Source organism: Cyprinodon variegatus, unplaced genomic scaffold (genome assembly GCF_000732505.1).
Source record: "Cyprinodon variegatus isolate N-32 unplaced genomic scaffold, C_variegatus-1.0 Scaffold491, whole genome shotgun sequence".
In the NCBI taxonomy this organism is placed as follows: Eukaryota; Metazoa; Chordata; class Actinopteri; order Cyprinodontiformes; family Cyprinodontidae; genus Cyprinodon; species Cyprinodon variegatus.
This window is the reverse complement of record NW_015150944.1, coordinates 323,497-345,439: the sequence shown is the minus strand read 5'-3', so window position 1 is coordinate 345,439 and position 21,943 is coordinate 323,497. Positions and strand designations below refer to the sequence as shown.

The window sequence follows — 21,943 nt, the reverse complement described above, 5'->3', positions numbered from 1 at the left end:
TTTACAATTTAAATAATTACTGCTCTAACTGGGTCGCTCAACAAAAGGCAAATATTTTTTTTTTACTTTGAAATAAAAGCGTTGAACAGACTAGCTGTCAACTTAAAACATATCAGCTTTAGATAACGGCTTATATCTCATTACAACAGTAATAATAAGCGTCTTTAAAAGCCCAATATGCTTTTAAAGCCAAATAACCGCTGTATCGGATCCGATGTGTTTACATGCGCTACAAAAACAGCAGAAACAAGAAACCCTTTACTACTTATTACAATCTTATTTCTTTCTCTATGAATGGTATAGACCATTTTCATGCAGCCTAACATCAGTATTCTTTTCTTAATTCTAACAAGGGTTTCTTTCTTTCCTTCTTCCTTGGATATACTGTATGCAGATGTTAGATAAGAAAAGACAATTGAAGAACAGCGTTATATGGATGAGGAACTACTGTGCTAGTAGGCCTACTGGGGAGAAAACTAGCTATGGTAACAGTAAGTGGTACTCATGGTAAGACAAAACGACCAAAGGGGTACATAAGTCAAAAAACAGTCTAAACTTACAGTTTAGAGCAGTGTTTCCCAACTGTTCTTTGACTTATGTACCCCTTTGGTCATTTTGTCTTACCATGAGTAACCCTCTCAGCAAAAAGTATTGATAATTATCAAAAATAGTAACGTACAATAACTGAAATAAAGAATATTTTCTCTGTAAGAGGCTGAACGGAGAGTTACAGAAGATAATTTGTCTCGGCTGCCATTGGAGTTTAATGCCTTTTATAGGACTGAATATTTTTATTATCTATAATAAGTAGTAACTAACTATCTATGTATTTTACTTAATCTTTTAATTTGAGCATTTAATTCTTAGGCATTTTATGCTTTCCTTTTCAAATTAAAAAAACAACATAAATATGTTGCTAGGAAGTTAGTAAGGAATCAAAATAAATACAAAATAAAATCATACTATAAACCTGTTTTTATAAAACTGGGGCTCCTCTGAGTAACTCCCTTTTAATCATATAAACTTGATGAATCGGGAATATAATACAGACCAAAAATTATAAGACTGACTTAATTAGTTTCACTTTGTTTTCATCAAGACAACTGAGCTGCTTTGATGAGCTCCAATAGATCGGTGTGAAAACAGCTGATCCCACGCTGATCCCTACATCCAGTCTGTTGCTCTGCTTGTTTTTTGATGAGTCCAAACTGAAGATGAACTCAAACATGTAAGAAAAACTTTTTGGTTGATAAAAGCTTTTTTTATTTTTCAATTGGGTCCTCACAAAACAAAACAGATCCCAGCCCTATGTTATTTTACTACATAAGAAATAATATATTTTCATGTACCCCTTGCAATGTACTTGCGGACCACTAGGATCAGTCCAGAAATCAGAGAACACTTGAAATTAGAATTGGATTTAATACCTTTGTGCGTTTTACAGTTCTCAGTGAAAGACTTCACTTTAATGAGAAATATAGTAATGTTTTAACCTTGTGAGATTTCATTGCCCTCCTAATGGACAGTGATGTACTGTCACGCAGCTGTGTTTGCTACTTAGACATAAATGTTTTATCTCTTAGGGTTATTTTCCCTTTTCTAGTTGACTCTATCTGTTTTGCATTATACAGTTAAAATGTTTCCATCTAAACTCGCTTGTGACAAATTACACATTCTCAGACTATTTTAGTCTTAATCACAAACCCAGTTTTGTTTAATGACTGACTGATTTCTTTCAGCCTTATGATTTTGCCCTCAGCTATGCCGGACTCATTACAGTTGCCACTGGAATTTCTGCCGACACATCTGATGCGTCTTTCAGCGCTGTGAGACAGCCATGCTCTTAAAGTATCAGTCAGTCGGTGAGCAATGCTTTGGGAAATGAGAGCAGTGAAAGCATGCATGAGATGTGTGGGTGTGTTAGCTTTAGTGTTTTGGCTAATCCTCAAGTTTATGCCCCACAAGGCCGCTGGAATGTACAGGAACTGAAGGAAACGGCATGGCAAACTAACTCCTTTGTCCTGTCCTCTTTTTGTCTCTGCCTTTTACTCATTTATCGGCTCTCCCCTTTAACTGAATGACTATGCTCTCTTTTTTTCTTTCTTTCTCTTTCTATGTCTGTCCCCTGCAGGCAGGTCTTTTGAACAAAAAAAGAGGACTGATGTGTCTCTTCATGTAGTTATAGGCTAGTCAGTTTAAAGCTGTTGCCAAGGAAGAATGCTGAACAATGGGAAGTGGCCTAGAGCTGTGACAGGACAGGTCTAGTGTGTGAACACTGCTTCATGAGGTGAGGGCTAGCTGGAGAGGATTAGAAGAATGATGTGGAATTTTCAAGAAAATATATATAGAATGGGTCACATGAGGCAGCCAATACAATCTTGATATTGATATATACATTTGAAAAACTCTTAGGTTTTGAGACTTTTAAGAAATCATGCTCTAAAACACCCAGCCAGGGGCGCTGCAGACACAATTAAAAGGCAGTACAACAAAACACCAGGCGCTGAAAGATGAGTTTCATCCACACCAATACAGGACCTGCTTCGTAAATAATAAATGTTAGCCTGTATTTATGCTGAATGCCAGCACTGATGTTAAAATTAACACAAAACTTATAATATAATTAAACTTTTTTAATCTCACACTGGAGAAAGTCACCTCATAAAAATCGTAAAAGCACTGTGTGTTTTTTGTTAAATTATAGGTAAAAATTGCATCAGGCTAAGTTAGTAAACTCTGACATTATGAAAAAAAAAAAGACATTCTGAAATGAAAAATAGAGGAATACAGCCATAAAGATATTCAACTTGTAAATTGTAGCCATGTTAATTATCTTTAATAAGTTACCAGTAATATGTCCCTTTAAGAATTAATTTAGAAATAAATAAATTTAAATCCCTTTATTTTCCCACAAAGGGGAAATTAACCATCTGTATTTTAACCCATCCCCTTTGGGAGGAGTGGGCTGCCATTGTGTGGCGCCCGGGGAGCAGTGTGGACTTAAGGGTCTTGCTCAGGGACCCAGAGTGCACGCTGTAGGGATCGAACCAGGGACTTGCAACTTTCTCAGGGCACAACCGCACTGCTCTAGCCAACACTCAGCATAAGCAATGTTTGGAAAACTTTGCGAGACCAAGCTTTAAAAGGGCATCATTTACATTGTTGAACGAGGGAGAGGAAAAATTTACCATGAGATTCTTTGGCGGTATCATTCTAAAGCTAACAATTAATAAAATACAGTAACAAGTTGAAGGGTTATTTTGTATGTATCTTTAAATTTTTATGATAGCAGGGGGGGACAAACTTAAAGTACATAAACTTATGATGAAGCACATGTTTTGCCTTTAGGAATATTATCAGTTTCCAGTAGGGATTCCTTCCATGTTCTGTTAGTAGACACTTTGCTTTTCTTCACGAGGGTAAAGTCTCAAGAGCTCATCAGCAATTAGGTTTTAGATTATTTACTCCAAAAGTTAAAGCAAATGATGAACATTTTTTTACTGATGATCTAAGCATTGTTAGATTTAATAGCAGTAAATGTCTGCTAATTTATTAAAACATTGAACAGCGGCTTATGGCATATTTACACAAAGCTATAAACAATCAAATATAGACGTTCTAAGGTCAAGATAAAAACAGTCCATGAAATATTGTAACATGAATCTCTCCTGTCACAGTGCTCTGTGGGTGCAGGGAGTCTCAAAGCCATTACAGAAGCATGCAGGTAACCAGGCTTTCAATTTGAACTTGGGTCACAGAAAAGTAGGTTAAGTGAAGTGAATCTGTTGCTTAACACCAAACAGTTGGCTGCCATATTTAGTGGCAGCCGACAGTTGTAAACACAGTCTTATCTTAGAGACTGAATAGCTTGGCGGAGCATTTGCTCACTGTTGACACAGGTTTGTGTCAGAAAGGGCAGCTCAGCTTTGTTGATATCACTGCCAGTTAGAGGATACCAAAACTTTGCACTGATATGCAAGGCAAAGTTTATCTCAAGAAAAGCAACAACAAAAAAAAAAAAAGAGAAAAGAAACCCTACTGAAAGGTAAAAGTTAATGCAGGATATTAACAACTTCCTCCTTCGGCAGCATTCACACATCCTAAGTATACTCCTTTAAAAGGCTCACACATGCACACAGGCACACACAGGAGCTATTGTGTCTGAGATTCCTGGCATCTGGAGAGCAGAAACCCTTTACTGTGACCTCTGACCTCAGAGGGCTGAGAGTCGCAGACTGACATGAAGCTTTCAGGGGAACTTTCAGGTGGCTTAGAGAGCTGTCAGTAGCTGCTTTTTAAAGGGGTTATTGTATATAGCATTCAGAGGGGCTTTTTTTGAGCCGCTGAGGTCAAAAAAATACATTCCCTTTTATGTAAAATCATAACGCAGAAGCATAACCTGACCCTAAGAAAGGTTAGAAGAATTCATCCCTTAAATTGTGTACACTTATTGAATAGGGAGAAAAAATGTCACATTTACAATTGCGGCAAACATACTTTTGTTTTTATAATAACAATGTTCAGGAACTTTTTCATTTGATATTCCTTCCCCGCTGTTCATTGGGTGTGTTAATATAACATAACAAATATGTTAAGGTTTGCTAACCCACAATTTTTAACTGTAGAAGACAGGAGAGCATGCGATTCAGGTAATTTGGATAAGTGTTGGAGTCGGGATGGCAGAAAATATTTTCTCACGTCAAGTTACGGTATTTTTTTCAAAATTTGCTGTGACTAAAAAGCTCATCTGTTATAATTGGTGCATTCTTTTTTTTTTGATGAACTATACTCCTGCCAAATAAATTCAGGATATTCTTTCCCAGCCTCGTTTCAGATGGTTCCAGTTATTTTAAACTTTTTATTGCATGAAAAGGTTATTAAAATGCTGAAGTTGGATTGTTTAGGAATATGTTTTATAAATTAATGTAGTCAAAATAATAGTTTACAATTTCTTAGATTTTGAAGGGTTTCCATAACAATATTTAATTAAATGTAGTTGATTTTTTTTTCTCCAATTTGCTCAATGATTTTAATTAGAAAGTTCAGGAATTGTCAAATTGTAATTTACACCTTCCTGTTTCTCCGATGTATATACAAATGGCTGCTAAAAAAAAAAAAAAAAAAAAAATTATTTTCTATACTACTAAATAGGGCTGAAACAATTAATTGGATTAATCGATTATTGAAATGATCATCAACTAATTTACTAATCAATTAATCACTAACTGGAGTATAGAGACTCTAAAACATGTCTTTAGCTGACAGAGCAACCCACTTAGAGCAGTAATTATACCAAAATTGGGAAAAAAAATATATAAATATTTTGCGTTTAAGATTTTAAAAATCTTTCCCCGGTTAATATGCTAAATCCAGATCTCCTCAAGTGGAAACATTTTAATGTCACCTGGTTTAATTTTGTAAAAAATTCTTCTTTGATAAACTTTTGGCTATCCGAATATTAATAGGTTAATCTGAAAAATAATTGACTAATTGATTGATTTGCAAAATATTCATCAGTTGCAGCCCTACTACTACTACACACTAAGCAGACAGAATAACGGGCCATTCAAATAAGGCAGCTGTTTTGATCTTCATTAATCATATGAACATTGACCTTATTTATAGTCAGTAGGAACAATAGTTACATAAACTAATAAACCCCCAGAAAATGGAACAGAAAATATATGAAAAATGAAGTAACTACTAAAGTAAAGGGTTTATTTATTTTATTTTGAAAGTTTCTTTACACATTTATCCCAGTTAGGGTGTTAAGGCCAAAATCGTGCCTGTCATGTGGCGTTTGTTGCCCTTCCATTCACAGAAATGGTGTAACGTTGCACATTGTGAACCTATTTAACATGGTAGTTATTCTGTAAAGCTGACCCAGAAACAGAAGGACAACCTTTTTTATTGACTATATTTCAAGACAAACTGGTTGGTAGAGTTTGAGTTATTTCCACAAAGCAGACACTTCAAGGCTTGAAACCTGCCGGTGTTTCCTGTCGTCTGCTTAAAAACTTCCAGTGTTATCCTCACTACCAAGCCAGCATTCCTGCTGTGTTTTCTTGTTGGTTGGCACTCCAAATGGCCAACAGAAGCTCTCCTCTGCTTGCTGCTGGTACAACACCAGGCTGACTGGCAAGCTTCGTGTTGCTGTGTTTCACCATGGTGACACTATCACAAAGGGCTCCAGCTGGTTCACAGCGGGAGTCTGCTTCAGTGTGACAGACAGAAAGAAAGAAAGCATAAAAATAAACCAAGAGAGGAGACAGAACCTCATCCCTCCTTTTTTTTTTTTTTTTTCAATCTCAGTCTTTCCCTCTCTTTTAGACCCACCCCACTCGTCCAACCTTCACCCCCAAACAAAGTGCAGCTGGGCTCAGCCGTCACTCCTCCACCATCCACCCCCATTTCTTTATCATTGTATTTGTTTTCGGAGGGCAGTGGATTTCCCCTTGGCCTCCGCATGGGGGAGCTCGCTTGCTCCTCCAAGTCAGCCAGCCCTCTTAAACCAAACCATCTGCTCTTTGAAGTGGCCTATCACAGATCCCCAGATTGGAGGTTACAAAGCAGCTGTCTGCTTTCAATCTGAGCACCGTGATTAAAACAAAGGAAGCAGTGCACACCTATGCAGACACACAGTGTGGGATGTAGTCATCTGCAGAGTCAAATATAGAGCCGGAGTCTGGGATGGCAAGTACCGTTTTTGTGCTGGGGCTGGAAAAAATGAATGGAGGCTGCTTTGTCTCGGGGGAGGGAAGAAGGCTTTCTTTGATATTATCAAAGCCAAGGGAGGGGAGAGTGCTCTGCCAAAAAAAAAAAAAAAAAAAAGAGCTGCCCTTCACACCAGACTGTCGGCATGAGACTTTTGAAGCATTCCTCAAAAAGAGAGGGCTTTGGCAAGTTTGTCATTCACAAACTCCTCTACTCTTTTGGGATAACAATAGTCACAGCAGGCTGCAGCTACCTCTGTAAGGCAGAGCTGTTTGTTGGGATGGAGGGGAAAATTCCTCAAGTCCATTTCTGTTAAGTGAGAGAGTTGTCCCTTTCCATTGCATGCAAGATAATATGTCTCCTTGTTAATCTTTGACATTATTAGGTGAGGAGAGCTTTCCTTAATCATTGTGAAAGGATTTGATGGAATCCTGTGTTGCATTCCTGATTCACTCCTGTCCTTGGCTGTCTTTGCATGTGTGAGGTCTGAGGCAGTGCAGCTCTCCCAATGAATTCACCTCTTCAAATGGATCAAACTGTTTTCTTACCATTTCTTACCAGAAATGGTAAGAACCCCCCCCCAAAAAAAAAATGGTAACCACATGTCTTCTTCAGTAGAATTTACCTTAACTCCAACGTAGTCCTTTGCACAGACCAGCACATTGTTGACAATGGCCTCTGATGGATGGAGAGCATGTCACGGACAGGAAGTCTGCACTCCCACCCCCATCGTGATGTTGAAAGGCAGAAACATTAAGCGGGCTTGTGTCTGTATTCAAAGTGTTTCTCTGCAGACCTGCACCTTCGCTCATGTGTGAGTGGGCTAGTCCAGACTCCTGGGTGTTTATTTAACCTGCCCTGGCATTCGAAGCCGCTTGTCATTCTCTGGAGTCCCTGGCTCTGGCCCTGACAGCAAGGTGGGATGCTACTTGCCAGCTCCAATTTCATAGAATGCTGTATTGAGCAGATGAAAACCCTCTTTAACTCCTCAGATGGCCAGGGAGAAGTGCACAAACACTCACACACACCCCATCACACACCCTTGTGTGACTTTTAGATTACTTCAGGGGATAGACTGTCTGAAAGCAGCTGACATTTTATCCTTTGAACCACTTGGTTGTTAGGGGGAGGACCTCACCCGCCCCTCAGTGCATCTGAATGCCTTTTTTCCCCTTAATTCTTAACAATTATGTTCCCAAAGGCCCGTTAAAGTATTACTACTACTTTATCAGATTTATTCCACGTTACAAGCAGAAACCTCTGTGTTTTTGAATGGCACAAAGAAGGACATGTTTAGGAAGTCAAAGGAAAATGATGCATTGTTTTCCAGATTTTTTACATCTCAGAATCTACTTTCCTACCTCACACACTGATACCCCAAAATAAAACGATTCACACCCCAGAGGAAACATCTGTTAAGTAGATTTCATTTGTGCGTAATTCAAGATCAGTATAAACAGCATTAGTAAGCAGGGATTTCAGCCTTTGGATGGGAAAAGCAGGTTGAAACATGCCCAAAAAGACTATTGAACCAGAGTGATCAAAATAAAATTCCATTTCTGTGTGCAAAAAAAAACTTTTCTTCCTTCCTTCCTTCTACTTCACAACTATGTGCCACATTTGGTGTTACTTTAAAATCCAGAAATGTCCCCTGACACTGTTTGTTGCTGTAGGGGTTAAACATTTGAAGACATGCTTACTTACTTTATTTTACCCCTAATTGGTTTTGGTCATGTTGGATTCATATGTTGAAGTACAAACCTTGTTTTTTATGTCCGCTATGTCCTTTAAAGACCATCACATGAGCAACCATGATCTCATTACAGTAAAGCTCATCTGACATGTATTTCCAGCTTGTCAAAACCTGACTGAAACCTTGTCTGGGATGATCCAATCCCTGCTGTGGCAGAAGGCGGCGGATGACTCAGGCAAATCAAAATCAACATGAAGTCACCCCTCTGTTCACCTCCAGTATGTCAGGACACAAAGCGAACAAGATCCCGAGCTCTAATTGTTTTTGGACTCTGGTTCTAGGGCTGGGTGTGGTTGTCAACAGGTTGTCTGCTGCACGCAGAGCCACAATCTCACCGGGGTAGGATGTTTGGCTTTTGCAGGGATTAGAAGAGAGCCAGGAAACCCGCTGACCTACTTTTCCCGTAGAACATGTAGAGCGTGCAACCTAGTTTGGATGACAGTACCATCCAGAAAAGGAGATTCTGTGTCATAACGTTGTTAGGAGATGGCCATTTTGTTTTTGGGGGGTTTTTCTCTGTCTGCTGGAATATAGAGAGGCTTCTGAGTCAGGATGTGTGAGAGTCTCCATTGTCTGTACAGGACCTGTAGTTGTAACATGAGAAGGAGGGAATGCTGACAGAAAGAATGAGCGTGTTATAAAAGACAGCTCTCATTATGTCTTTTTTTAACATTCATTCAGGTAGAATAGAGATCTGTTGTGCATTTCCATGGCGTCAATTAACCTCTTTTGTAATTATTTGTGCTAGCAACAGAAAAACAGGTGAGCAGGCAAACATTTTGTCTGTATTACCAAATAGTTTTAAAGACTCTCGGCGTGTAAAAGCCTAATCGTATAGATCAGTGGGTCCAAGAAGCTGACATGTTAATCCTATTACAAGATGAGTCTTCGATTTGCCAAAGTTGGCCCTAATTCCACCAATCATTTGACTCCAGTATTTCAGCCAAAGGTGTGTGTTGATTGACTATAGAATGTGGGGGAAAAGAAGCTGAAAGATGTTTGGCCAAATGAGAGTTCTTTCACTGTCCTTTATGCCAGTACCTGGGATGGATAGGTGATTGACCAATCAGGTGGCTTGTTTTTCCGTTATTGGCTCTGATCAGTTCTAAGCAAACCAAAAGGAAGAAGTCTTTTTATTTCTAATTTATAAACACATTTGGTGCATATTGTTCTAATTTTACGGAACTCAATAGTTTTGGACTTTGTTTCATGAATCAGTTGAATTTTCCAATGTTTTTTTTTTTCTTTTTTTTTGGATTCAAAAATAGAAAGTCTACAGAAGAAATCATTACCAACTACAAAAAGCCTAATCTGTAAATCCCCAATGCACCGGTTAGCCCTCTGCCCTTATCTTGTTGCATAAGAAGCAGATGCTTAGGAAGAGTGGTATAAATGAAAAGAAATGGAGTGCTAATGAAAGTGTTGGTAAATTGTAAGTTTAAAAGGTTCATATATTGATATCAAAAGCCCTTGTTACCATTTCTTAACCTATGAAAATTAAGGCACAAATAACAGACATTTTCTTTTCTTTTCCTTATTTCTGTTCCAACTTTTAAAATGGTTTGATGTTTGTTCTTAATTTTATTTTTTTCCAGTCTCAATAAATGTTCTCAAATTGATCATGATTTTAGAAATATTAAGTGAGTGATTAAGAATATTTAAATAAAAGGCTAATTTTGTGGAAAAGCTTTTGCATTGTCAACACCTAAATTATCAAATACCAACAGGCAAAACACTTCAAGCTGTTGCATGAATGAAGTTGTATTTACTGCAGGTACACATTTATTTATGTTTTTTTTTGGTACTTTTTCTGCAGTGTCATCATGTATCACCACATACAAAAAGACTCCTCCGCCAGTTCCGCCAAGAATGACCCCATCCAAACCGTTCATCTCCATAACCGCACAGAGCAGCACTGAGTCAGCCCAAGATGCTTACATGGACGGAGGCCCTAGCCAGAGAGCGGGCATCAGCTCCCAGCAAGGACTCTCCAACTCCACTGAGAGCATTGACAGCATGAAAGCCCTGACGGCGGCCATTGAGGCAGCCAATGCTCAGGTGCATGGCCCGGTCAGCCAGCACGTCACTAACAGCACCATCACCATCACTGCCACGGCCACCACCTCTGTCACGGCTGAAAGCAAGGCACAGAGAGAAGCGCTTAGAAAGTGCCTCTCCATCGGGATTCAGGTTTGAAGAAAACCATTTTTTATGCTTGGACTGAAAACCCGCCCACAGTTCTGACAGATTCTTCTCTCCCATTAGGTGGACCCAGAGGAAGGAGGGCCAACAGATGAGCAGTCTAAATTCCAGTCAATAGGAATTCAGGTGGAGGATGACCGATGGTGAGTGGGCACACAAAGGGAGAAACCCGATCAGTCTAAAGGGAAGTATACACTAGAGCATTGGGCTTGTGTAGACATACAGGGTTGGTGGTGTGGTTTGCAAGCTCCTGACCCCCAAACCCCTCCTCTCCCACTGAAAACTCAGCAGCTGTCCCCAGTTTAAGGGAGGTTGGCGTCAGAGTCCCCTCATCCAGGGGCCCCAAGCGACAGCTGGGCCAGAGGATGTGGGGGGGAGTTGAGAAGGTGGAGGGAAAGAAATTTGACAGCCATCTGTTGCTCAACACATTGTGATTCATAGAACTTTGAGATGTCTCTGTTTGTGTATGTTTAGGACCGAGGAGACAGCAGAGCATGCGTGTTTTATTGGATTTGTTTGTCTCAGAGAGACACAGAGGTTCTCTTTTTGCGCCAGTTTTAGGAGAAAAGGCCCAGCTTGAATGTTATTTTAGTATAAATTCCTTTGGTCTACTTTTATTCCCCCTGTTAATACAGGGAACTTCTGTTCAGTAGCCAGTACAAGTTTTCAACTTGTCGGTGATGTTGCTGTTTGTTTCTATATTTCAAGGAGATTGACTTTAATCAAAGATGCCCAGGAGGGCTGAGTCCAGCACTTTTTCTAAATGCACACTTGAATAGTCAGAGAATGTAAGGGGATTTCCTCAAAGAGGAGGTCTCAACTGATCAGCCAAGCTCGGATTTCCATGAGTCGCCAAGCCAAATATTAACTCATGCAGACACCTTTGAGTCTTCCTTGGCTGCCTGGGACATTATGTCTGCCTTTTCTTTCATGGTTAATGTTTAGTTTCTTGAACTATTTATTCATGGTGAATATTAATTGTTTAGCCACTTAAATAAGTCTACTTCCTTGCTTTTGGAGGTTTATGAGCATCTGTTGGTTATGACTGCCCTTGCTATCTCCAGTAAGAAATGTAAACAAGCTGTATCTGACTAAGCCAGAGGACATTTTATTTATTCCAAATATCTGGAAATAAAGGATTCAGCTTTCATCATCTACTTTGCCTGTTTTAAGAAACATTTAGCCATCAAATAAAATTTGCATTCCAGTGTCTTAAGCTTTCAGGAAAAGGTTTAGACTTCTGAAAGATGGCTTTTTAATCTGAGCCCTATGGTGACACAGTCATGTCAAGTCCTCCTGGCAGACAACTAGGCTTCAAAACCCTTTTCTTGTTAAATTTGCATTCCAGTGTCTTAAGCTTTCAGGAAAAGGTTTGGACTTTTTGGTGTCAGATGGCTTTTTAATCTGAGCCTTATGGTGACTCAGTCCTATGGTGACTCAGCCTTATGGTGACACAGTCATATCAAGTCCTTCTGGCAGACAACTAGGCTTCAAAACCCTTTCCTTGTTATCTGACTAATACCTTTTTCCCATTGGCTTAAAAAACGTTTAAACTCATGAACAATCGGCTTTAAGTGTTGGTGGGAGCAACTCACTTACCCATGTTGACCTTCAAACGGCTCTGCTCCCATCCACATGCAGTTGAAACATCAGACCCACGTTTACCTGCTATTTCACATACCATCGACACAACTTACGGATATAAAGACACTGTGGCAGTCGTGTCTGACCATACAAGTCGACACAACTCTGCTTGCTTGTATTTAATAAATATGGCGCAGCACTGTTGAGAGAAATTCAGAGGGACAAAAGAACAAAACGATAAAACACACTTACTACTTGCTGGCTTCCTCACATGTTTCTCTTCATTGTTTACTTTCCTGATTTCTGTCGCACTGGTGACATCATCAATGCTAACCAAGTGTGATGCCATCAAAAGATATGCAGCGGTGGGGGGTCAAAGGCCATACATCTTGCCGGGGGGGTTATACCCAGCTTTTTTCACAAAAGACAGTCAAATGCTTATTGTTAGCGGGTCAACCCATGTGGGAAAAATCCTAGTCAACCGTCTAATTTCAGTGGGAAAGAGGCTTAAGTTAAGCGGAGAAGAGAATGGAAAACATAATTATTTTAGCTATTACTTTCTTGATGTTCTGTATTTAGTGCCTTAGGTTTACTAATTTTACTTGAAGACTATGATTTCTTTTTTTTTCTCAGGTTCTTCTTCCTAAAACAAATTCTCACTGTTTTTTTTTCAGTGTCGCTATAAAGTATTTATGCCATTTAAACTATTTCTTCTTTTTGTCACATTACAAGTAAAATGAAAATGTATTTGGTTGTATGTTTAGGTTAAGAGAAACAGTGGAAGATAAACCTCCCAGTCTTGTGCCTTTTGCAGCTCCTGTTAGAGCCTGTTGTTTAAGATCAATGAAAATATCCTGCATGAATAAGGGTTGAATATGAAAAAAATTTATTTTGCAGCAAATTGTTTTCCACCATTAGATGTATTTACAAGGTTCCTAAAATCTGAGATAGGTTCTAATAGAAATACTTATTTGAACCAAAATTTTACAAGTTGTTTTCAATGATTGTCTCTCTTTTTAAAAGCCCTCCTTTCTCTTGTTTCTGGTCTCCACTTAATCAATGCACCTACCTGTCTGGGTTGGGTTTTGTCTTGCCTTTCTCATCCCCTGCAAGGAGTTGTAGAAATTCAGCTAAAGTCATTAGAAGTGAACACCTGCCCGCTGGAGTTACTCTTTAACTGCTCTTCACACATACTTACACACTACGGGGCTGCCTTTATGCACACATGGAGTGCAAACAAACTCACGTTTGATCCTGCTGGTGCCAATCCCCCTCCCTGGTCTTGTTCATGGTAACAGAACAGGAGGGATGGATAAGGGAGGAATTAAAGACGAATACCTCTGGAGGAGAAGTGTGCATCCGGTGGTATGATGAATGGTTGTCAGTCTTATAGGCAGGTCAAACTTAGGTTTTTGTATTTTAGGGTTGCAGTCAGGTTTGGTTTAGCGTAAATTGTGCAGGCTTGGCTATTAAAACACTCATAGGTTTTTTGCAGCAGTGCGGTGCAAACGCCTGCATCCTTCCAGCGTATTATTCATTGCTTGACTGTTGAATAGTGTCTGTGTGTGGCTTTATATTCACTGATAACTTAAAAAAAACCTGGCAGGCAGTGGCACAACTCCTGTGAGCCAAACATTAGACTGCAGTCTCCCATCTGTGTGAATGAGGGTATTTCTAAGCCTTCAGTGAGTCTGTGTGCATGTCAGCTCTGCAGCAGTCTTTACGGTGTGACAGATGTTAGCACACTCTATTGCTCCTGAATGAGACAGGTGACAAAACACCCCCCTCTACACACACACACCCACACACAAAGAAGTTCTGCATTACAAAAGCCATTCATCACTATCATCAGAGATCACTGTGATCATGATTTCAATATTTTACTCTCCATAGCCCCCCCAGGAACTGTGTTAATGAGCTAGCAGCTGCTTAAAAATGAGAAACAATTCAGTGCTTTCCAAAGTATTAACACTCCTTTAACTCTTTCACATTCTAAGTTACAACTTCAAATATCTACTTCTTTGTGATTCAGTGTAAAAAAAAAACAACAGCATTAAAATGTGTGAAGGTGCTCAGGAAGATGTCCAATGCTGCCTGATGGTCAAGAATTCCAAATAGGAAGCGCAAAATTCCTTGTACAAAAAAATAAAATAATAATAGTAATGTGACATCTCCACAACCATGCTTTCCATTGTGATGGTGTGTTAACATGTATTGCTTTGCTTTTTGGACAAAAAATATGTTTGTCTGTCCTGCTAAAGGGTTTTCATTAAAAAGATTTATCCAATACTATTTACCTTTTTTTCCATTTAGAAAGATCTTCTGCTTTGTGATAGTCTGGCACCAAAAAAAACGATATAATAATACAAATGATTTGTGTGGTCCCAATATAATTGTATGACACTCCAGTATTAGATAACAATACTGTTGCAAATCAGTGTATGATTTTAAATTTGATTGCTGTCCCCTTATCTGTTTCTAGTCACCGCAGAATGACTCGATCCAACAGCGTGACCACAGCCGTCCAGGCAGACCTCGACGACCCCTCTGACGCCCCTGACCTCCCATTGCGGCATTTTGCCACCATGCCGCGCCAGCATTCTCATGACGCTGCCACCTCCACTGTCAGCATCCAGGGCTCTGGGAACCACTACCATGCCTGTGCTGCAGATGAATATGGTGAGGTGGGCTTTGATCCATCCATCCTACCTCCCCCGGACCCCTGGATGGACAGCGTGCCTGAACCGGTGGCAGTGGAAAATCTGGAGGCGGTGAGCCGTTCTGTGTGCCCTCGTGATGGCCGCTGGTTCCTGAAGTTGCTGCAAGCTGAAACGCAACGCATGGAGGGCTGGTGCAGACAGATGGAGCAGGATGAGGTGGAGAACGAGCTGTCTGATGATGGTAAGTTGGGTCATTTGATGTAAATGTCTTATGAAGAAACCTGTATATAAGTATTAGATTTGGTTTCCCATCATTGTAACACTACTAGATTTGGAGGATGCCGGTATTCATGATATTGGACCACAATAGCTGCTTGTTCCTGTCTCAGGCCCTCTGGCCTCTGCAGACATACCGTGCATACTTATCAATAGACCACTGCCGGCCCCAGCCCCAGATGTGTCCTCTAGTCTGTATAATGATCTTCCATCCAAACAGACTTCCCTCAGTTCTGTTCCAAAGCAACTATTTGATCTTAAAGAAAATCCTGAGAAGCTACTGAGTGCACAGTTATACTAGTGTGAGCAAACAAGTCCTGGGCAGGAAGCCCTCGTATTTATACCTGTCCTTTGCTGTGCAGCTGATTTCATGCCTCTCTAAAAATGTCATTGCTTATGCTGCTAGTGTTTTTGGTTCAAGGCGAGGGATTCTTTCACAGAGCTCAGAGAACAGGGAGGGTGTTCAAGGTTATGTTTTCCCAGATCCCACGCTACCAGACACACACACACTTTCTGAAAGCGCAGAAGACTCAGTGCCGACACATCTCTCTCCTTCTCAGGTTCTGATTCCACAAGCAGCTGTTTTCTTCTGGAGAAAAATTCTTGCATTGATGTATATTATTTATCATCTCAAATGTCAGCCCCAGAACCACAGTTATTTATGTTTACATGATTAGGTTTTGTAACAGATCTTGGTTATAGTAACATTTCAGGACACTAAATGAGGCATTTTATTTTGCAAGTTAAATAGCATGCAAAATGTTTAAGCATATGTAATTCAGGTGGATATTGTCTGATCCAGAATAGGTTGTATCCTGTAAAGCTTCAATTCTTTTGTTACATTGCCAATGAACCTCCCTCCTGTGAGTGGTGCAGCATGCCTGCAGTATGCAGCTCTGTGAGTAATTGCATTGTGAATTGAGTGTGCATGTGTCTGGTATGTGTGTGTGTGTCTCTGTGTGTGTGTGCATGCATGTGCCTCTGTGCCTTCTGCAGTCCTAGGGAAGATCCGCAGTGCAGTGGGGAGTGCCCAGCTGCTGATGTCCCAGAGGTTTCAGCAGTTCCGGGAGCTGTGTGAGGAGAATCTGGTATGTGTCACCTCATCCTCTTCATCCCCCCCGCCCCCCCCCCCCATCTACACTGACATCATCCTGCACAAATCATGCTGACAGGCCAAACTAGCAGTCATTAACTATGCATACAGTGTAGACATCCCATCAGTTCCATCTATCACATATCGAAAAGATCTGACTGAGTTTAGCCGTTAGCCTGATAAAGATGGATCTATGAGTCTTAATGCCATACCCTTTAGTTCTTTGTCTTACATAACAAGAAAGCTAGCCATTGAAAAGAAACTAGGAGACTGTGATACACAAAGGTTTGTTTTTTTATTAGTCCTGCACAATATCATATTATTTGATTCGAATATGCTCCTTTACAAACATATACATAACGCTATGTCTCAAAGATCAACATAGCTGTGAAGTGAAATAATGAAAACTTGTTTTAAGGAAATCTTCACTAATATAAATCTGAAAAGTTGTATTTACATTCTACTGAGCTCCTGTCGCCCTGATCCCCCTGAATGAAACAGTTAACGTAAAGTAATTCACCTGTGTGTCATTTCCTGTATGAGGCATTCTGTTCTGTTTGGGACCCTCCAAGGTTTGTTTGAGCAAAGACCTCCAAAAAGACTAGAGGTCTTTACCAGGTTACATATTAGGTTGTAACCCTAGATTTGTTTGGTTTTAAGGCTGAGTCATACAATAGATTAGCATAGGATAGAATAGAATAAGAACATGACAACTCCAGAAAATCTACATGAATCCACAGATGAGATAATATGAATTTGAAAACCTAGTTTTGCATTTTACTTATCCTGACGTCATTGTGGAAAAATTCTTTCCTTGAAAAGAATCCTTTAGAAATATTGATAACAAGCCATGTAGCAAACATTTGGAAAAAGGCAACTTGTTAAAATGAGACCAAAACGTGAGCTTTTTGGCCTACATGCAAAATGCTATGTAAGCTGACATGCAGATTTTGTAAAATCTGCATGTCAGCCTGAACAGAACATCCCTAGTGTGGAGCAGGGTGGTGGCAGCATCATGCAGTGGGAATGCTTCTTGAAGCTGGTATGTAGAAGCTGGCCATTTGATGGGGAGATGCACAGTAACCAATACAGTGTTGTCTTGGAGGAAAACTTTTGAGAGGTGACAAAACACTGTAGACTACCTTACAGCAGTATTAAACATGCAGCCAGACCTACATGGTAATAGTTTATACGCATTTTCATGTGCTAGAATTGCCCGATCCATTTATTTCTGTAATTGTTATTTTGGTGAAATAATAATCTCAAACAAATAGAAAGTACTAAACCCAATGATCTGAATTCAAATGTATGCCACACTTATTGTTTATTTGTAAGAACTGTCTGCATCAATCACATTTTTTTTGCTTAAGTGTTACACTGTGTTAGTTTACCATGCAAAATACATAGAAAAAATGTAATAAAGGAAAAGTAAAACATTCTAAATACTTTCATGATCCAAATTTTAAGAAAAAAATGAGGGCTGTAGTCAACGCATATATTAAAAACAAGCTGAGTCTTCACTAATTACAGTATAATGCTAAGTCTCCGCTTAAAGCTTTCGTATTCACATACCAAATAACCTGTCAGAGGAAATGTAGATTTCCACAGCTGTGAGTAATCATGCATATAAACATATTAATCTGCATGCTTGTGTTCATGTGTACATGCCAGAACCCAAATGCACATCCACGGCCCGTCTCGCAGGATCTGGCGGGCTTCTGGGACATGCTCCAGCTGTCCATCGAGAACATTAGCCTGAAGTTTGACGAACTCCACCAGCTCAAAGCTAACAACTGGAAACCTCTAACCCCCCCAGAAATTCAGGTGCGTACACATAAAGTCCCAAAACGAATCTTATACGCTTAGCCCTAATATGAATTTGGAATGCTTCGGTAACCTTGCATGTTTTCTGCTGTCATGTTGGCTTTGTTGTAGCATGCATATACATGTTGCCTGCCTGACACCGCTGCTTGTCTTGTGTGTTTTGCTCTATTTTGTTGTTGACAGTGAGCTGCTTTTGAGAAGCTACTCTACCTGCCATGCACCGTTGGAGCCTGTCCATCTCCAATGGTCTTTTTACCTCATGCAACGGCCACCATCGTGCTCTCTTACCCCACGCAAATGGCTACCACTGTGAACCATAACCTTATCAGAGATTGCATGCTCTCATATTATTACGCCAAGTACTTTGTATAACCTTCATGCAAACTTGCAGTTGTCCTGCTGTTTTAGCTTCAATCTGCCCCTGAGGAATACCAGCTGTAAGACTATTTGTCATTCTTATCCAGGAGAGAAGGATTCCCCCCCCTGTGCCAAAGAAGCCCCTGAAGGGCCACCCACCTCTGGCAAGGGACCACTCGCTGGAGAGCTCTGAGCGCCAGCGCCTGGAGGCTCGCAAACGCCTGCTTGCTGCCAAACGTGCTGCATCAGTGCGGCAGAGCTCAGCGACGGAGAGCGCAGACAGCATCGAGATCTATATTCCCGAAGCTCAGACCAGACTCTGAGACGCATGGATGCGTACGCCTACACGTCTAATAATCTACACTGTCTCATAAACACTGTAGTAGCACTAAATGGGAAGGGTAGGGGAATAACTTGCTATACTCACCTTTTCTGCCGAGTTTTCCAGATCACTGTGGGCTCACTCGCCATGGAAGTTGTCTAAACAGGGCATGTACATTGACACTATTTATTGAATTATTTATATATCTCCCATCGCCCTCATTTCCCTTTTCCCAGCTTTGATGTAGCAATCCTGTTCATCACCCATAAAGGTTTGTCTAAGAGAAGCCTCTTCTATTAATTGGCCTAATACTACATGACTGAGTTGCACCTGCCTCAACTTTTTTTTTTTTTAACTTGTCACATTAGGATCACAAAATCAAAAGGTTTCACTAGTTAATTGTTATGCTCCACCCCAAAGTAAAGCTTTTTTCATAAAAGGAAATGCTGCTGCTACCACTATGTTTCGCTTTGTATTCAAAGTGATTTGCAACTCCACAGCATGATGCAGCCACTACCCTGTTACGTTGTGGAAAGGTGTGTTCTACCACATAAAGTAAACTGAAGGTAAAAAGATACACAGCTTAAATTTTTTTTAACGAATTTCCTTTAAGGATTTTCGGAGCCATAAAGTGTAGTTTTTTCTCATTTCGTAGGGCACAACTAATAGATGTCCTTTAAAAAGATTTTCCAACCTAAGATGTGGAACTCTGCCTGTCCTCCAGAGCTATTATACATCTGAGGCCTACAGAACAGTGATCAGGTATCCGTGTAATTAGAGATAAATGCAAAAGCACACCACACTTTTTATATTTCTAAGTGTAAAATATTTGGAAAACAGTGTATCCTGTTCCACTCAGCATATTATCATATAAAACTAGAGGTTTGTGGTTGCAATGTGACATGGGTGAAAAAAAAAGTTCAAGGCATGTGAATACTTTTGAAAAATGGTGTGTTTGACAAAATCAGATGACACTTTAAGTGTCATTGGGAGAAAATAAAAGACATTTTAGGTCGAGAGGTTGGAACTGTGGTCCTTATTTTGAAAGAACTGCAAATGTAATTATGTGTGCATAAGTGTCATAAAAGGCTTGTGCTTTCATCTAGATCTCAAAAGTGCTTCCTATTTTTCTAGAGCCTAAAGGGTCCTCACTGTCATGGTAGCAGCATCTACAAACCCAAACCAGTCCTTTCGCATTTTAAACTCAGAAAAACATGTCTGTAAAAAGGAAACAAGTATACCATAACATGACTCTCATGTCGATGCTTTTTTTTTTTTTTTATAAGTTTGTTCCTAAACAGGTGTTGTGAATCAAACAAAGCTAAAATACTGATATTTGGTAAAATATACTGTAGTTGTACTATATTTTTCTTAAACGTCATTTCTAGCCAAGAGACGTTTCTTGGTAGTGTTCAATCTAGAGAAGTGGACCGGTACCATTTCCCCTCACTGTGTGTCCATCTCTGCCTCCAAATGAAGCAATTGGGAAAAGTCATACAGAAAGTTTCTATTTCTAATATTTTGTATTTATGTTTGATTTATGAATTGGACGGTCACTGTTTATTGACATTGTGAATATTGTTGTTATCAGTATTAATATGCACTAACAACACGGCCCTTATACTGTGTTTGGATTTTATTTATTGGCTTTTTTTTGCATGAAAGCCACCTTTTCGTTTTTTTTTTTTTTTCTGTTTGTGTAATCAGCCTTAATTTCTACTACAATAGTTGAGCACAACAGCAGTCTCAGGGGAAGAGGCATGTTGAGTACACGTGTGTGAGTGAATGAGGTTAGAGTGTGTGTCTGACTTCATATGAGTGTTGAAATATATTTCAATAAATTAGAATATCATGGAACGGTCGGTTTATCACAGTAATTGACTTAAGTTTGTACAGAATCATTACACAGATTGTTATATTTCAAGCGGTTAATTTTGGTAATTTTCTATTATTTAAGTTGCACAAGGAGTGAATAAAATAGTGCAGGGTAATTGTTTATTAAAGGTATAGTGGAGGATGTTCTATTTCCCGCTGGATCATCAAAATAGGTGGTCCTCCTAATTGTCAATCATTCTGGTGATATGTTTACGTAAGGCCGTCCTGCCTGCTCGTCCCCATTTTCACTTACTTGTGGTGAGTCTGACATAGTGGAAAAATTGCAAATCTTCTTTTGGAAAATAAGCTTGTATGAGTGAAGCAAAGAAGCAACTTTTAAACAGAGCGCGCACGAGGAGAAATGGGCTTGTGCACGCTCTTGCACGCATTTAATAGGTGTTCCCTCTCAGGAGCGGGTACAGGGGTAGTGCATGTACATTTTTTTTTAAGTGGAGAGTGCAGGTCGTTTTTTATTTGCTGTTTTAAATCATTTTTATTAGCCAACTGCCAATAATTAAAAACTTAAAAATAAATGATTAAATTATATCACTGTATTGAACTACTGAAATAAACACGTTCTATGCTGTTCTAATTGTTTTGAAATGCAGCTCTATATGACCCAAAGTTCAATTTCTTATTGTATATAAGCCTCCTCATCAGGATTATCCCCCATAAATGTAAAAGTCGTTCCGACACATTATGAATAATTTCTCTGTTTGAAAAAGTTGACCCAACATTCTCCAAGTATAATAAGGCATTTCTATTAGCTGCTTGAATGTGGAGACAATCCTGATCTGGCCTATTGTCATTTTATTTATTTTAGATTATAGAATAGCAGAAAGTCAAATTTAATTTAGTTTTTAGTATTGATCTGACAATGTTTGTGCCATTGAATAAGCAGGGATCCTGTTTATTCTGCTTTTTTACCTTATTGAACAGCTACCTTAAATTTTATTACCGGTATGTACATTATGTACTCCTACATCCAATTTGTATTTCCTTTAGCTGATGGACGGCACATTGGTTAAATCAAGCCCTTTGTTTTGTTTTGTTTTTTTTACTTTTAAAGTTGTGTTTGCATTAAATGTCTAGTAAAAGATATTCTATCTATGTATATTATTAAAACATATCAGTATAGCCATGTTGAAGTAACAGGGAGACCGAAACCAGAATGTTGAACTTTTGAAGCATCTGGATCTCAATGAATTTAAACATCCTTAAAAACTTCACTTATTTCATTAATTCTGTATAAGAAGTGAAACTTAAAGATTCATTACACATAC

At 39.4% G+C, this 21,943-nt stretch overlaps 1 protein-coding gene across 2 annotated transcripts in view; it reads left to right on the top strand.

Annotated features, from left to right (window-relative positions):
• The window catches only part of dlgap1 (discs, large (Drosophila) homolog-associated protein 1), a 129,697-nt gene extending 108,802 nt beyond the window's left edge, over positions 1–20,895 (top strand). Inside the window, exons 7-12 of one of the 2 annotated variants that reach the window (XM_015390269.1) lie at positions 10,284–10,657; positions 10,733–10,812; positions 14,736–15,154; positions 16,186–16,277; positions 17,954–18,106; positions 18,571–20,895. In XM_015390269.1, the coding sequence (XP_015245755.1) occupies positions 10,284–10,657; positions 10,733–10,812; positions 14,736–15,154; positions 16,186–16,277; positions 17,954–18,106; positions 18,571–18,786 (1,334 nt within the window). In that variant the 3' untranslated portion in view covers positions 18,787–20,895. Of the gene's footprint in view, positions 1–10,283; positions 10,658–10,732; positions 10,813–14,735; positions 15,155–16,185; positions 16,278–17,953; positions 18,107–18,289 lie in introns of both variants that reach the window. The other variant, XM_015390270.1, reaches the window with a different exon arrangement.
• Positions 20,896–21,943: the final 1,048 nt, after the last annotated feature.